Here is a 17,078-nt window from a genome sequence, read left to right on the forward strand (position 1 = left end):
CAAGATCAACAAATTTAGAAGAAAGCTCAAACAAACGATCTCTAAAACAGGTCTCTCTATGAATATTAGCATAGACGTATGGAAAGAGGTCTTCAGATTCAGCAACACTTATAGCATTAAAAAACTCTCATTTGTAAAACAAGCATCCTTAAAAACAAATGATAAAAACAATTCAATCAAAAACTTACAAACACGTACATAGAATAAGGGAAACACAACTAACAATTAAATTAACATTATTCGACAAATATATACGAAACCATTACCAAGCCGGGGAAAAAACTATGACCTACACACACCATTAGTTGAAGGGAAAGATGCTAATATTCAAGTTCGAGATTATCTTCACATTGGACCTAAATTCATTGAATTAATAAACCGGCGAACATAATAATACACCTCACAATTTTTTGGGGACAAACCGTCATAGAGGCAAATATTTAATTTAACAACACACAATTCACATCCGATCGAAACCCACACTCTGGAGACCCAACGAAACAAAATTAAACAAAAATCGGCAATACAATTCACAAATTAATTATGAAATGAAACCCAAAAAAACAAAATCAATAAAGGCCAGATTTCAACACCAACAAATACTTAACTGGAACAAAACTAGCAGAGAAGAGCCAATTAACCCGTACGGATGTGAAGCGCAGAGAGATAAATTATGCATCACTGAAACGAATGTATGAAAAATGATTAGCAGGATGAAGGAAATACTTTCAAAACTCTAACTATACTGTAGTTCGGGAAAATTACTTCTCCGCTATCCGTTCAGGCGACATCATATTTTGAAAGGAAAGAAAGCCATTCCCACATCAAGGAAAAACCAATAACAACCTAACGGCCCAACATAATTCTAAGTATTAAAGAAATTAAGGCCCAATGTAAAACAGAATAAGAACCAAATTAAAATTACAGAATTGTAAGTAATTGAACTGGCAAAAAATTTGACATCAAAAACCATAAACACATTATTCCAAAAACAAAAGCGTTTTGAAAAAAACAACTACCACATGTTAATTATTTTCTTTTAAAAAACAAAAAACATTACCTACAACAACATCTAAGAAAACCAAAGAAAATAGGGAACGACAAAATGAGAAATAAAATTAATAAACCACAACTAAAGACAAAACCAATAAAACAAACAATAACTATACAAAACTTAACTTCAAATTCTATATTTTATGAATACAAAAAAAGATCATCATGATTTAATAAATTTTAGATTTCTAAAATAGAAAACAAAATACAAACTTGAAAAAAATACCCAAAAAAATAACAAAAGAACAAAGAACAATATACGAACACCATAACCACACGGAAAGATGGAAACAAAACATACAAAATATTAAACTAACAAAACAACAAAAATAAAAACAACCTCATGAAACTTCAGCGCGTAGCGCGGGTCAACTGCTAATATATATATATATATAACATCTTAAATTAAATAAACTAATCAAAATAATCGTCATGGAGTCTCGATGAAATTAGGCATGTCAATATAGCCCACGGGCTGGTCCGGCCCGGTTCTGAAAAACATCAGGCTCAAACTTAAATATACAGTATAAATTCTTTTTTGGTTTTTTTTTTCTTGATTAAGTTGGTTTTAGTAAATATAGATGAGTTAATTTTTTTTTGATTGATTTTTTTTTTTATATTGCACCTTTAAACATTACTTTTTAAGACATGTTACAAATTTATAAGTTTGAATTTTTGATCCGTAAGATAAATCCGAAAAAGTCCGAAAAGCCATGTAGCTGTTAGGGCTGAGACAATCTTTAAAATATAGGTTCGGAAATATTTTGGGCCAGACTAAATCAGACTCAAATATATGCAGGTTTTGTAGGTTTCGAGTTTCGGTTCAGGTCGGACCAGGTCAGTCTGATTGACATCCTAGGTGAAATGACAGCGAAATTTACATGGAGAGTATAAAGTCCTTGAGATTTACGTATACGAAGACTTGTCAAAAGACATAATTAAAAAGGACAACGAAACTGATTAAGCTTGCCGAACAAGGTAGATGTCACTTTCCAAAAAAGAGACGTGTTTACAAAGAAGACTCACTGACTTCTTTCACCCACACCATCCTCTTATATATATTATTATTATCTGACATGTAAATTAACAGAAAAAACACTCAACACTTAAAAGAGTTTAAGAATTTCAAACATGTCGTCACTCTGCACACTCTTCTTCACTTGCTTTGGTCGAAAATCTGATTTACGGATCGACACAACCGACACTAACTTGGAGGTCATGTCTTTGAAGAAACCGAAAAGAAAAACCGAGTCCCCGAGAACTCCCACCATCGTTGTCTCGTATTTTCCAGTAGGCTCCAACCTTTCCCGTCTGTAGAAATTTGGAACGATGAAAACACAAATTTTGTAGTGATGAGAAGACAATGACCAAGAAAATATATGAGGCTGATAAAAAAAAATAATAAAATAAAAAAAAAATAAAAAAAAATAAAATAAATGAGGCTAATACTTATCATCCAATCAGATCTTTTTTTTGTTCCTTTTATTCGTTTGATTACGTAATAGACCAGTGAAAGAATATCATTATGGTCGACATTCTTTTTTTATTGATTTTGTTTTGTATAACTGTTATGAAAGTAGAGAAACTAGAGGTTGTATTCTCTTGTGTTATTCATTCAATCGAATAAGAATATATATATATAGTAGTACATAAAACCCTAAACATAATGGGAATTCTAAATCGACAATGACTAAGAAGAGGTAGGATGATGGGCCTTGTGGACTTGGACATGTATGGACCGGTTATGGAGATCCATCTTCAATGGTTTACAACACTCTCTCTTGGATGACATAACCATGTAGATGCTAAGAGATCATCATAATACGTTTGGGGATGCTGCCTCATTAAAACCTTACCTGGAAAACCCAGTGGGACAAAACCATGGTGAAGGAAAAAGAGTACACCACGTATTACTCCTCCTGTTCTAAGCATCACTAAAAGTTCTTGAGTCTACGCATCCCAATCCGATGCGTGAGCTTCCTAAATGTTGATGTCGGTATTGATTTGGTGAAAAGATCGGCTGAATTGTCGCAAGATGGAACTTGCACCACTGAACTTCTCCGGCCTTTTGTAGTTCATGTGTGAAGAAGAACTTCAGCAATATATGCTTCGTCCGATCTCCCTTGATGTAACCTTCCTTGAGCTATGCGATGCAAGCTGTGTTGTCTTCATATATGATAGTCGGTTCCTTGTCATCGACCATGCCACAATCTGATCTAATGTGTTGAGTCATTGATCTCAACCAAACACACTCACGGCTGGCCTCATGCATAGCCAAAATTTCTGCATGATTAGATGATGTGGCCGCAATGTTCTGCTTCATTGAACACCATGAAATTGCTGTACCACCGTGTGTAAACACATAGCCGGTTTGAGACCTAGCATTATGTGGATCCGATAGATAATCTGCATCAGCAAAACCAACTAAACCTTCTTTGTTAAGGTTAGTATAGAATAGACCCAAATCCATCGTACCTTGTAGGTAACACAATATATGTTTGATACCGTTCCAGTGCCTTTGGGTCGGACAAGAACTAAATCTTGATAGGAGGTTCACGGCAAAATAAATGTCTGGTCTCGTGTGGCTAGCCGAAAATATTAACGCTCCTATAGCGCTGACGTATGGCACTTCCGGACCGAGAATTTTTTCATCGTCCTTCTTTGGACCGAATGGATCACTGTCCAAATTTAGGCTTCTCACAACCATTGGGCTAGGCAATGGGTGAGCCTGGTCTATATTGAATCTCTTGAGTACTTTTTCAGTATATGCCATTTGATGCACATGGATATCATTATTTATGTACTCAAGCTGCAATCCCAAAAAAAAACTTAGTTTTACCTAGGTCTTTCATTTCAAACTCTTTCTTGAGATATTCAACTGATTGGGCAATTTCCCCAGAGGTTCCTAGGATGTTCAAATCACCCACATATACTGCTATGATTACAAATCCATTGTTTGCAAACTTCTTTATAAAAATACATGGACTGATGGGATCATTCTTATAGCCTTCTTTGGATAGGTACTCACTCAATCTATTGTACCACATACGCCCACTTTGTTTCAGTCCATAAAGGAATTTGTTTAGCATTATGCAGTGCTGTTCTCGAGAACCATTCTTATCTTTGATCTCAATACCCTCTGGTAAACTCATATATATTTCATTATCCAGTGGACCATATAAATATGGGGTCACTACATCCATTAGCTGCAAGTCAATTTTTTCTCTTATAGCCAGACTTATCAAAAATCTAAAAGTCGTTGCATCCATCACAGGGGAGTATGTCTCCTCATAATCTTTACCTGGACTTTGTGAGAATCCTTGTGCTACAAGCCGTGCCTTATATCTCACGATTTCATTATTCTCATTTCTCTTCCTCACAAAAACCCATTTGTGTCCCACTGGTTTTATATCGAATGGTGTCCTTATGATCGGACCAAACACATTCCTTTTCTTTAATGAATTCAACTCCACGTCTATGGCTTCTTTCCATTTTAACCAATCTGATCCTTGAGTACACTCTAATATAGACGTAGGTTCATGATCCTCATTTATTTTAAGTGCTACCTTGTATGCAAATATTTCATCGATGTCGACATCCTTTCGGTTCCATTGAATTCCAAACATGATACAGTTTATTGAGATCTCATTATTATCAATAGCTTCAAAACCTTGAGGTTCAGCGTCCCAAACCTCATAGATCGGTTCCTTAGGGTCTGCCACGGCCATGTCTATGGTTTCCTTAACCTCGGTTTGAATTGCACCTTTCTTTGATTTCCGAGGATTCTTATCTTTGGAACCTATTGGTCTACCACGTTTCAAACGTGTCTTAGACTCTGTAGCAACTTGATTGTGTCCCTTTTGAACATCAATGCGTACTGTTGCATTACAAGCTGGTATGTACGATTTTGTCACTTTCTTTGGGTCAGCAAAGGAATCTCGCAATTGATTAGCTTGCTTTTGTAAATGTATAATCTTTTGGATCTCTGCTTCACATTCCAGAGTCCGAGGATCTTGCCAATTCAAGGATGTTTGATTCCATGATATTTCTTTGACCAGCTTATTTGTCTCTCCGCCTAATGTAGGGAATTTGGATTCAGCAAACTGACAATCCACGTATCTAGCCTTAAATAGATCACCCATGGGTGGCTCTAGATACTTAATAATGGTGGGAGAATCATATCCAACATATATTCCCATCCTCCTTTGAGGTCCCATTTTTGTTCTCTGTGGTGGTGCAATCGGTACATAAACGGCACACCCGAATGTCTTTAGATGAGATATGTCTGGCTCATGACTCGTTAGTAATTGGGATGGTTAATATTTATGCTCACTAGATGGCCTGATGCGTATAAGTTCTGCTGCATATAATACTGCGTGTCCCCAAGCCAACACATGAAGCTTCAACCTCATGAGTAATGGCCGAGCAATCAATTGAATTCATCTAATGAAGGATTCAGCTAATCCATTATGTGTATGTATATGTACCACGAGATGTTCCACAGTTACCCCCATGGACATATAATAATCATTAAACGCTTGGGATGTAAATTCACCAGCATTATCTAGACGTATAGTCTTAAGTGGAAAATCTGGAAAGTGTGCTCTCAGTCGTATGATCTGGGCTAACAATCTAGCAAATGCTAGGTTTCTAGTGGACAATAGACAAACATGCGACCATATGGTCGATGCATCAATAAGAACCATAAAATATCTAAACGTCCCACAAGGTGGGTGTATTGGTCCACATATATCTCCTTGTATCCTTTCCAGAAAATTTAAAGTCTATTTAGTTACTTTTACTGGTGATGGCCTTACAATGAGTTTCCCTTGTACACATGCTACACACGTGAGATTCTTAGGGATAACTCGTCTCTCTTTTAGAGTGTGCCCATTTGAATTCAAGATTAGCTTACGCATCATGTTAGAACCGGGATGGCCAAGCCGGTCATGCCATAAAGTGATTTTTTCATTGAACATCTTGTTCATTGCTATATTAGCTTCTATCATATTAATTTTAGCATGGTAAAGACCAGTAGATAATGCGGGTATAGTCTCTAGGACTTTCTTAGATCCTTGGGTGATCTCAGTAATGTGTAGGAACCCTTGGTTCCCTTCACCCTTAGTTTCAACATGGAAACCATTCAAATGAATATCTTTGAAACTTAATAAGCTCCTTTTTGAGCTGGGTGAATATAGAGTATCTGTTATTTCAAGATGTGTGCCCTTAGGTAAAAGAATATAGGCCTGGCCGTAGCCTTCAATAAGACTTGCTATACCCACTATTGTGCTAATATTGGCATTTTTCAAAATGAGATTAACAAAATATCTCTTGTCCTTCAAAATCGTGTGGCTTGATCCACTATCCACCACAAGTATGTTCTTGTCCTCAGCCATTTCTTAATATGTAAAAGAATTATGTTTTAGACATAAAAGAATAAAACAAACAAATATATATTGAAGGAAATAAAATAATTGAATTTAAACCAAAATCATAATCCAAAATCATAATCCAATAAAATTCAAAGCATAAAACATGGAAATTAAATCAAGACAATATTTAAATTTAATTATCCTCTCTTAAGCAATCAGAAGTCTCATAATCCAATTGATCATCTTTCTCATGGTCGAAATCTCCTTCACCATCGAGATGAACCAGGTTAGCTTCTGGATTCTTTTTCAAACTCTCTTGATAGAGATTAGCAAGGTGCTTAGGTGTTCTGCACGTCTTTACCCAATAATTCCCCATACCGCATTTGTGGCAAATAGATTTGGTCTTATGTTGCGGTTTGAAAATTCCGCGGCCTCTACCTCGACCACGATAGAAGTCTGATCGATTCCCACGACCATGACCATCATAATTGTTTCCTTGGTAATTTCCTCTACCACCACGGCCACAGCCGTGATACTTGTCTCTCTGGACGTAGTTTGACTCTTTAGGCCCTTGAGGCTCTTTCTTGGTCATATCAATCTTGTGGGCTTCTAGTAATGGGGCAGAACCAGGAGGTCTCATTGCACTGTTCATCAGCAATAACTAATTGTTTTTCTCAGCAAGTAGCAAACAAGAGATTAGACTTGCATATGTCTTAAAACTCTTTTCACGATACTGTTGCTAAAGCAGTATGTTATTGGTGTGAAAGTTTGAGAATGTTTTCTATAGCAAGTCTTCCTCAGTAACCCCTTTACCACATAGTTTCAAGATTGAGACTATCTTAAATAGCTCTGAATTATACTCATCCACATATTTAAAATCCTGGATCCTTAGATTCTTCCAATCGAATTGAACATTTGGTAGGAGCACCGTCTTTTCGTGACCATCTCTGTTTTTCAACTATGTCCAAAGGTCAAGAGGATTCTCAATGGTAAGATACTGGTTCTTGAGACTCTCTGCAAGGTGATGGCGTATGAGCAAAATCGCCTTATACCTTTCCTTTTCAGTGCAATCATTATCATCCTCAATACATTCACATAGGCCATTTGATTTCAGAGTAATCTTTGTATCCAATGCCCATTGTAAATAGTTGTCACCAAAGACATTAAGTGCAGCATATTGGAGATTGTTGATCTTTGACATCTATAAAATACAAAAACATGCACCCGATTATTTCATGCGGTATTTAAGACCAAACCATGCAATCGTTTTAGTCTAGGTCATGCGGTATTTAAGACCGAACCATGCTAGTCCTAGTTAATAATTTCTTGTTTTTATTACATAGTTTAATATATGCATGAAACAATCCTAGACAAAATTGATCTAGTATGAATAAGGAAATATGCAAATTATCTTGGGTTTTAAAGTTTTCCATTTTTTTTTCTTTGAATAGGATTATGATTTCTCTAGGGTTCTGATTTTAAGGTTTGATTTTAGGGTTTCATGCAAGACATAGAACAATCATACAATAACAGTCAATCTATCCTAAGCAATTCTTAACCTCAAAACAATAGAATTTTAATGTCTTAGAATTTAGGATTTAAAGCTTTAGGGTTTTGATTTGATGATTGTGTAATTGTAGATTTTAGGGTTCTAATATAATTTAGGATCAGATTCGATATATGTGTCCGATAAGTTTGATTGTTTACCTTAAACACCGATGGGGTTGAATGGAATTGATCCAGGAGCTAAAGACCTCGGATATACCTCGAGCTTGATCACAAACTGGTAACGAACCTTGGACTGGTCACGAACACGAGCTGACCACGAACACAGATTGATCATGAACAACAAGCTGACCACGAACACGGATTTGAACGACCACCGAGCTTGAATGAACTCGAACTGATCCGGTTGCGAGTTTGAACAAACAAGAGATTGATGTGCGGCGGTTTAGGGTTAGGGAATTTTCTCAGTGGAGTTTAGAGCAAACTCGTGCTGATAACGTGTTATGAAAGTAGAGAAACTAGAGGTTGTATTCTCTTGTGTTATTCATTCAATCGAATAAGAGTACATATATATAGTAGTACATATAGCCCTAAACATAATGGGAATCCTAAGCCGACAATGACTAAGAAGAAGAGGTAGGATGATGGGTCTTGTGGACTTGGACATGTATGGGTCGGTTATGGAGATCCATCTTCAATGGTTTACAACAATAACTAATTAAGTTGTATATCTCAAATTTTACATAGTTACGACCATGTAAATTGTTTTTTTGTCTGGGTCAAGTGATAATAAATTGGAAATATTGCACTCTAGCACACTTTTTGAAACTTTAATATCATAATAGCACATTTTTTGTCCACAACATACTTTCTTAGATTGAATTATCAAAAACACCCTTCCACTTCTTTCCCAACCAATTCTTTTTACGCACACAATAATCTTCAATAAAAAAACAAAAATATCATCATAACCACATCTTTTCTTCAACAAACCTCACAATATCTTTTTTTTTTTCTTTTATTTACAGCAAATATAAAAAAAATATTAAAAAATATTTCACTACAAAATAAAAGGAGAAATAAGGAAAAACCATAGATCTCCAATTCATCTTCTATTGTTATCGTTCTCACTTGCTTCGTTCTCTCCACAAAGACTTTAAGAAAAGGTAACATATGGGAATTGGTTGTTGATGGTACAAAGAAACTAACCATATGGTCACTGTTTTGTTGACATCAGGTGGTCAATTTACATGTAAACTAACCATATGATCAATGTCTCATGGACAACCCTTAAGAAAAACAACATATGGAAATTGGTTGTTGATGACACAAAGAAAATAACCATATGGTCATTGTCTCGTGGACATCATGTGGTCAATTTACATCTAAACTAACCATATGACCATTGTCTCTTGGACAACCTTTTACAAAAACAACATATGAGAATTGATTGTTGATGCCACAAAGAAACTAAACATATAGTCATTGTCTCGTGGACATCACGTGGTCAATTTACATGTAAACTAACCATATGGTCATTATTTTGTGGACATCATTGGTTTTGAGGATTAAGGGGAGACGAATTAGACATGAACGAAATCCAGAAAACGAAATCGAAATCCAGAACAAAACCCAGAAAACAAATTGAACTCACACTATATAAGCAAAGCTTCTAGATTTTCTTTCATGAAAATTGTATTAAAAAAAAAAGGAAGCATGAATGCAATTTCCTTTCCGTTGACAAAAAATAGAGAAATAACAACAACAATACACCTAAATCAGATATGAGGAGATCTAATTTCAAGTTGGACATGACCAAATAGAAAGAGAAATAAAAAAATTGATGGAGAGGAAGAAGAAGAGGAAGAGAGAGATGAAATTAGCAAAAAAGTGGAATGACATGTTTGAGGCTAAAATGGTTTAAAAATAATGTGAACAGTGAAAAATTGGCAAAAAAGTGCATAATGGTCAAAAAGTGTGTTAAATGAACAAAGTTTCTTACAAAGTGTGTCTTCATGTAAATCTCCCTAATAAATAACAATGATGATTTGAAAATCCAAACTGGATAAACATAATAATAATTAAAAAATATTCATGTGAGCACTGTAGTAAATTTTCCACTTTATAATTTAAACTATTACTGGTGATAAAAAGAAAAACAGAAGAAAGCAAAAAAAAACTTATTTCTTACCAAAAAACTTTGATGTGTTGAGAATGTAGAGTGACCATTTTTTTTAACGAGTCACTCTGTCTGTATAAACATCACTTTTACCTCTTTTTAAAGAAGTCTACGGCAAAAATTAGAGCTAGACATCCAGATATGCGGATTACATGAACATACACATAACTCGGTCTAGGAGTTCGGCAAGTTTGGGTTTTTTGAATCGAATTGTTTGGTTAGTATGAAATTCAGTTAATGAAGATCTTCACCAAATCCAAAATTGTATTCGGTTCGGGTCGGTCGGTAGTCGGATTAAACGGGACGGTGACCTGATTTATTTGTCTTTTGAGAACAATTGAACTTTGTCTCAAATTGGGTTAATTTAACCTAAAGTAGACATTTTCCTAAGTAAAACCATACATAAGCTATTAAGTTTCTGTACTTGTAACTTAAAGTTGTGTTGTAAGCTTAAAGCTACTAGTACAAACCAGTACAGACAATTACAGAAGCTGCTAAGCTAGTTTAATAACAAACCATTACATCAACAACAAAAGGCTGCTAATCCGCATCAAAAGGTTCTCAAAAGGGTGGTTTCAAGGTCAGTATTGTTAAGGCTGATTTCCGCATCAGGAAAAAACACAACTTCAAAGTATGTACTATCCAATCCATTGTTAATACTGCTTTCCACATCAAAAAGGACAAAAGTGCAGCTTCCTACCTACCTGTGAACATCATAAAAAAGACTTGATAATATAAATCAAAAACAGAATCAAAACTTGACAATTTATAAAGTTTTATGTAACCAAATCATATCTGCCATGACTATTCATAAGTTTTACCAATATGAAAATTTTAACTGAGATAATGGATTCTAAAAAAATAAGTTTTCTTACTAGTGAAAGCATTTATAATGGTCAACCATGATAAATTAACATTGCAATGCGAATAATTTTTTTTTTATTTTAATAACACCATGAGCGTTGGTTATTTCTTTATCTTTTTGTTTTTTGTTTCTGATATATTATTAGTAACAAAAATATCTTTATTTTCTTTGGACGGCTCACCTCATATTTAGCTTTAGGTGGTACGGCGTGGTTACACAATTTGATTGAGCGAGAGAAGCAGGATGGATGCTGAGGTTTTGCTCCTCTGATGTTTGCCTTTTAATTCTTTACTAGATGAATACTCGCGCTATGCGCAGGTTTATGGCCTATCGTTTTTAAAATAATTTTACTATTTGTTTTTTTTTTTATATATGTAGATTTTTTTTAACTGTAGAAATCTTGAAAAATATAATTTGACGTTGATATTTTAAATACTTCACATAGGTTTTCTCATTTCGTAATTGAATGATTAGATATATGCATGAACAACTTTATTTTGAGAGATTTAAGCATTCTACAATTCTTGTCTAAAACGTCAAAAAATATATATCAAATGAAAGCTTGATCTAAAGATTCATATTTTGTAACAAAGAGTTTTTTTGTTGAATAAATTTTACATTCATAATAAAAAAAAGCTTAAGTATTTAGATATATACATACTTTAGCTTCTCAATTAAAGCTTAATATTTTCTTTTATCAAGAATTGCAGCTTAGCTAACTCTTTATTAGATATAATTAAGATAAATATCTTCCTTTCATGTTAGCTTTTCAATTTCTTGAATATAACTCTAGAATTTGTTTTTTAATAAGAATTTCATTTAATTTTGTTTTTGACAACTTGTAAATATTAGAATATGGATACCGATATTCATGAATTTATTCAACTATCTTTCTCTTTGTCTCTGTATTTTTCTAAACCGACATTCTACATTTTTATTCAACTATCTTCCATTTGATAGTGAACAAAACTCTAATCTTCTTCATATATAAAAATTTATTTTTTTAGGGACACACTTTCATGAATTTCTCTACAATATTAACTAATATCTCGATCACTGCTGTAATTCTTCAAACTATTGACAAAATTGTAATGCGTAAACCATATGTCTATACATTCATGGTTTACGTCAAGAGGAAGAAGTGGCTCTTTGATTCACTCCTGATGCTCTTTTGTCTTTTGGTGATGCATCTATTTACTTGGGACATGTTTTAAATCTCTCCAAATATCGTAGACAAATATTGAAATTGTTTGTGATATAAAAAAAAAGAATAGAAAGACATGAAAGATGTTTCATATTCCTTTTAGTTTAGGTTTGTTTGCTTTTATTGAAGATAAATATATGGTACTCTCTCCACTACTAACGTGTCACTCAAATGGAGAAAGTTGTCCATCTTTCATAGTATAGATTTCTCACTAATTTACTGTTTTACTCTGTTTCCTTCTTGCCAAACTCTTTTATTATTTCAGCGTTAAAAAAAAAAATACAAAAAAAAAAATACGTTTATTCCTTTTTCTTTGGAATATATATGGTTTTGATTGTGGGCCTCGAAGTCTTCTTGCTAAATAATTTAGACGGAGAGTCAAAAGTCCTTGAGGTTCAGGTATACAAAGATTGTATGAAGACATTATTAATGACGGACAACAAAACAATCAAACTTGCCCAACAAGAAATAGTCACTTTCCAGAAAGAGATGTCCTAAGAAGATTCAACATTCAATGAATACCTTCAACATCCCCTTATATCTATACTAGTATTTTTGTAATAGTTTTTGCTCAAAAATACATTTTAGAAAGTTTTTTCATTTAATGCTTTGATTTTAATATTAGTTACCAAAATTTCAAAATTAATTATAGGTAAGATTTAAAAAAATAAGGAAATCTTTCTACCTCATTCAAATATAAATATATGATTCCTTTTTATTTTTTATTTGAATTTATATTTAAATTATATTTAAATTATCTTGAATTATTCTATAATACATTTAGTTAATAAAAATTGTGATTTTTCCTGCATATAATGTAATACAAAATTTTTAAAACGGGCATATATTACTCAATAGATGAATAAAAAAATACGGATACAATATCCCACACTGTCTAAAAAATTGGGCAATGGTTTAGAGTCATTCTATAAAAGAAACCAAAAAAATTTCGAATACAAATGAGTAGAAAGCTTGATTTTAAAGATTTTTAAAATGTTAAATATGAAAAATATTTATAACTTTTAAAAAGTTAAATATGATAAATATTATACCGTAGATACACAATAAATATTAAAATTAAGATGATATAGTGTGCGTTAAAATATCTCGGGACCGGGTTATATAGCGGGACGGGTTTTATCGATATTTATATAAATTAAAAATATAATTAATTCGGTGTTACTAGGGTAAAACATCATTTCATTATTTTGTTAACACTGTCGGTATCAGAGAATATACATATCTAATTAATGTGATTAAATAAATATTATGTAAAAAATAAATTATATTGAGGTATTATATGGTTTATTTAACAAATATTATATAATTATAACATATTTAACTAACAAATACAGCTTATAATTTAAATATTTTAGTTATAAATAATTTTGTCCTGCGGTACACCACGGGTTCTAATCTAGTATACACTTATAGTAGTAGCTCAAATTAACATAAAAACTCAATTACTCAAACACTGAAGTCTTAAAATCCCAAAGATGTCTCTCTTTACGCTCTTCTTCGCTTGCTTTGTTCCGAACTCAAGTTCACGGGTTAACACAACCGACGACACTAACTTGGAAGTCATGTCTACTTTAAAAAGACGGAAAAGCAAACCCGAGTCCCTAAGAACTCCGTCTCCCATAATCATCGTCTCTTATTTTCCAGCAAGCTCCACCCTTTCCCGTCTTTAGGAACTAGGAAGGATGAAAAGTTGGGTTTTGTAGTGTGAGAAGACAGTGACACGACCAAGAAAGGATATGTGGCTGATACTATATATTGATCCAGACCAATATTTATCTGTCTCTTTTGTTTGTTTGATTACGTACCATTCAAAGAATCTGCTTTTTTATATATGGTCGACACTTTTTTGTATTGATTTTGTTATGCGTAGTTATTCGTTAACCAAAAATAAAAAAAATAAAAAAAAGAAGGTATGTATCAAATTATATAATAATTAATAACATGTGCAACGGCAAATTTACAAAACAAGTTGATCGAATCTGATCCTTTAAATAAAGCACCACAAGGAGGTATGACCACGGTAACAGTTATTATAGTTACGGTTAAAATTTTTGTTTAACCTTAATCGAGTTCCGCTTAAAACGGTTACACTTACGGTTACAGTTATTTAATATTATTTGATGATAAGATATGGTTGATAATATTTATTTTTAGTTGATATGTTCTTTTAATTGTACTTATATTTCTATATATCATACTAGGTAGTAACCCATGCTATAGCACGGGACAAAATTTTCATACAAATTTTAAATTCATAAAAATGATTTAGAATTATATTATATTGTATTTGTACAATATTAATATGAAATCGAAATATGAATTTCAGTTTGATTCTTAGTTTAGATTATTATGCGTATATAACTTAGATGCAGCTACTTTGGAATGGAAAAAACGTCCCCTCCCGCTCAATCCTTTCCCGTCCTATCTTGTCTCGTATCCATCAGATTGTTTTCTCCTATGATCGTTCTCTTTTAAATAATTACTCATAGACGATGTTTATTAATAGACTAGATTAGGACCCGCCCGATGTGCGGGTTTGGAGTTTTTAAAATAAAATAAAATTTAACAAGAAATAGAAAATAAATATTTTTAGTAAGTAAAAACTATCTATAAAAAAAATTGATACACGAAGTTGTCCAATGTGATATTTGATGTAAATGGTGCGACTCTGCGGTTGAGACTATTAATCATGTTTTTTTTGAATGTCCTCACTCGTGTGAAGTTTGGGATTTATCTCCGACTCTAGTCTCGTCAGAGCGTTTTTGAAATGCCTCAACCCGGTTTCTACCTTGCCGCGGCAACTCGCGGCCAAGTTTTACCGAGGAATTACTTAACATTTTCCGATTAAATTCTAGACAAGTCATTTTAAGCATAAAACAGAATACTTGAATTAATTACGAGGTTCCAGTACAACGGTGAGTTTGCTAATAAGCTATTACACGTTACATACTAGACCGAGTACAAATACCCATAATTAACCATCCTTCCTTCCTTGCCTTAGTCCCGCAAACTGGTTCCAGCGTCCCAATTACCTTCTCGATCAGAATTATTTCCTGCGACACAAAGGAGTCATAAGCAAAAGGATTTGCTTAGTGAGAGCGGTCGTCCTGTCTCACAGGCCACAAGCAAGTAATCGCAATCAAACAGTCAATATTGCAAGTTGCGGACAGAAACTTGTCTAGCGTAACCATGCGGAGTTACCGAGCAATCTTCCCGCAATCGGACAGTCCTTAGCGACCATTACTGTTCCCAATCAAACCGCCGATCTAGATCCTCGATAAACCACATCGATCACCAAGACTAAGCAGCAGATAATCAGGATAACGACAAGCAAGCATACAAATCATACAGGACAATCAAGGACTAAGTGAATCTATGCAAGAAAACGACACAAGACTCGTCTCCACGGTCACGCAACTCACCTTTTTCTCTCGAATACAATTTCTGACACCTCTTGTCGCGTAGAACCTTGACCAGATCTCTCTATCGCTCGCGCTTCCTAGAAATCTAAGACAAACAGACCAGATTAACGTTCCCTTCAACAAAACTCAATAAACTGTCGACGAACACACAGTTCAGTCAATACTTACCGGAACTACTCGATGATCTTTCTCGGTTTCTCGGCAATCTCCCTCGGTTTCTCGGCAATCTCTCTATTCTTTCTCGGCAATCTCTCTAATCTTTCTGAGTTCTTATCTTTCTCTTTCACGCTCGCGAAGAACGACGCTCTAATCTCTTTTATAATCGATTCCTCGCAGTTAACGCCGAAGAAAACTGCTGAAAACCGTCAAATACGATCTCCGCGTTCTTTCTCTCCCGCAAATAACCGTTCCCGCGTTTTATAAGTAAAATGACACCATTCCACTAAAAACCCGAGAAAACACGCGAATCAGTGGACATGGTCGAGAGTTTACCCGCAGTTTCACGTATCACCGATAGCCGCTCGTCCGCTCCCCGACCAACTGTCCTGCGAAAAATCGCATGTCCGAGACTTGATGCGGATTTATCGGATTCCAGGTCAAATGATCGACTAACTCGATCGACCATCGCTCGGTCATCCGGAAGACTCGCAGAGACGGGCGTTACAATTCTCCCCCCCTCCCCCCTTAGCCTGGATTCGTCCTCGAATCTAAGCCTTTTTCCTTGGAACCTTCTGCTTTTCAAACCATTTCTTGAAGTTAGCTTTCATCACATTTTCCGGCTCCTAAGTTGTTTCCTCGTCGCCATCACAATCCCAAACTACTTGAATCAGCTTAACCTTTTTCTTCCGATCCGACCTTATTTTCTTATCCACTATCCGAACTGGTCTTCCCACAATAGTCATATTCTCTTGCAAATCTGGCGGTGGTTCAGCAATAACATTTTTCCGATGTGTTATGCATTTCCGTAGTAAGGACACATGGAAAACTTTGTGAAAAGCATCCATTGCCGGTGGCAATTCCAGCTTGTACGCAACAGGTCCGATCCTCTCCAGAACCCTGTACGTTCCCATGTACCTTGGTGACAATTTCGTGTTCAAGGATGCTCGGTCTTTACCCTTATACTTGACTGTCTTAAGGTAAACCATATCTCCCACTTTGAACTTCAACTCTCTCTGACGCTTGTCCGCATAGCTCTTTTGGCGATCCTGAGCTTCTTTCATCTTAGTCTTCAAGACTTTGATTCTCTCGGTTGTTTCTTCCACAAAGTCCCGTCCATAAACGCTCCGCTCCCCCACTTGGGTCAAACACAGCGGTGTTTGACAAGGCCTACCATACAACGCTTCGTACGGTGACATCCCAATGCTCGCGTGATAACTACTGTTATACGCGAACTCTGCCAAAGGTAAATCTTCGTCCCATTTGCCGCCCTAATCCAACACACTAGCTCACAGTAGAT

The 17,078-nt window shown here is 34.8% G+C and overlaps 2 protein-coding genes across 2 annotated transcripts; both read left to right on the top strand.

The window, feature by feature from the left end:
• The first annotated feature begins 2,155 nt into the window (after positions 1 to 2,155).
• LOC109128122 (uncharacterized) lies at positions 2,156 to 2,490 on the top strand. Its single transcript, XM_019233919.2, has one exon. It carries the CDS (start codon positions 2,185 to 2,187, stop codon positions 2,368 to 2,370), a length of 186 nt encoding a protein of 61 aa, XP_019089464.1. The 5' UTR covers positions 2,156 to 2,184; the 3' UTR covers positions 2,371 to 2,490.
• Positions 2,491 to 13,432: 10,942 nt separating this feature from the next.
• Positions 13,433 to 14,059, top strand: LOC109128127 (uncharacterized). The gene has a single exon (XM_019233928.2). It carries the CDS (start codon positions 13,676 to 13,678, stop codon positions 13,868 to 13,870), a length of 195 nt encoding a protein of 64 aa, XP_019089473.1. The 5' UTR covers positions 13,433 to 13,675; the 3' UTR covers positions 13,871 to 14,059.
• Positions 14,060 to 17,078: the final 3,019 nt, after the last annotated feature.

Source organism: Camelina sativa, chromosome 12 (genome assembly GCF_030686135.1).
Source record: "Camelina sativa cultivar CO46 ecotype springtype chromosome 12, ASM3068613v1".
In the NCBI taxonomy this organism is placed as follows: Eukaryota; Viridiplantae; Streptophyta; class Magnoliopsida; order Brassicales; family Brassicaceae; genus Camelina; species Camelina sativa.

Excerpts from the sequence above, each read along its gene's own strand:
- LOC109128122 (XM_019233919.2), top strand. The coding sequence starts at position 2,185 with ATGTCGTCACTCTGCACACTCTTCTTCACTTGCTTTGGTCGAAAATCT.
- LOC109128127 (XM_019233928.2), top strand. The coding sequence starts at position 13,676 with ATGTCTCTCTTTACGCTCTTCTTCGCTTGCTTTGTTCCGAACTCAAGT.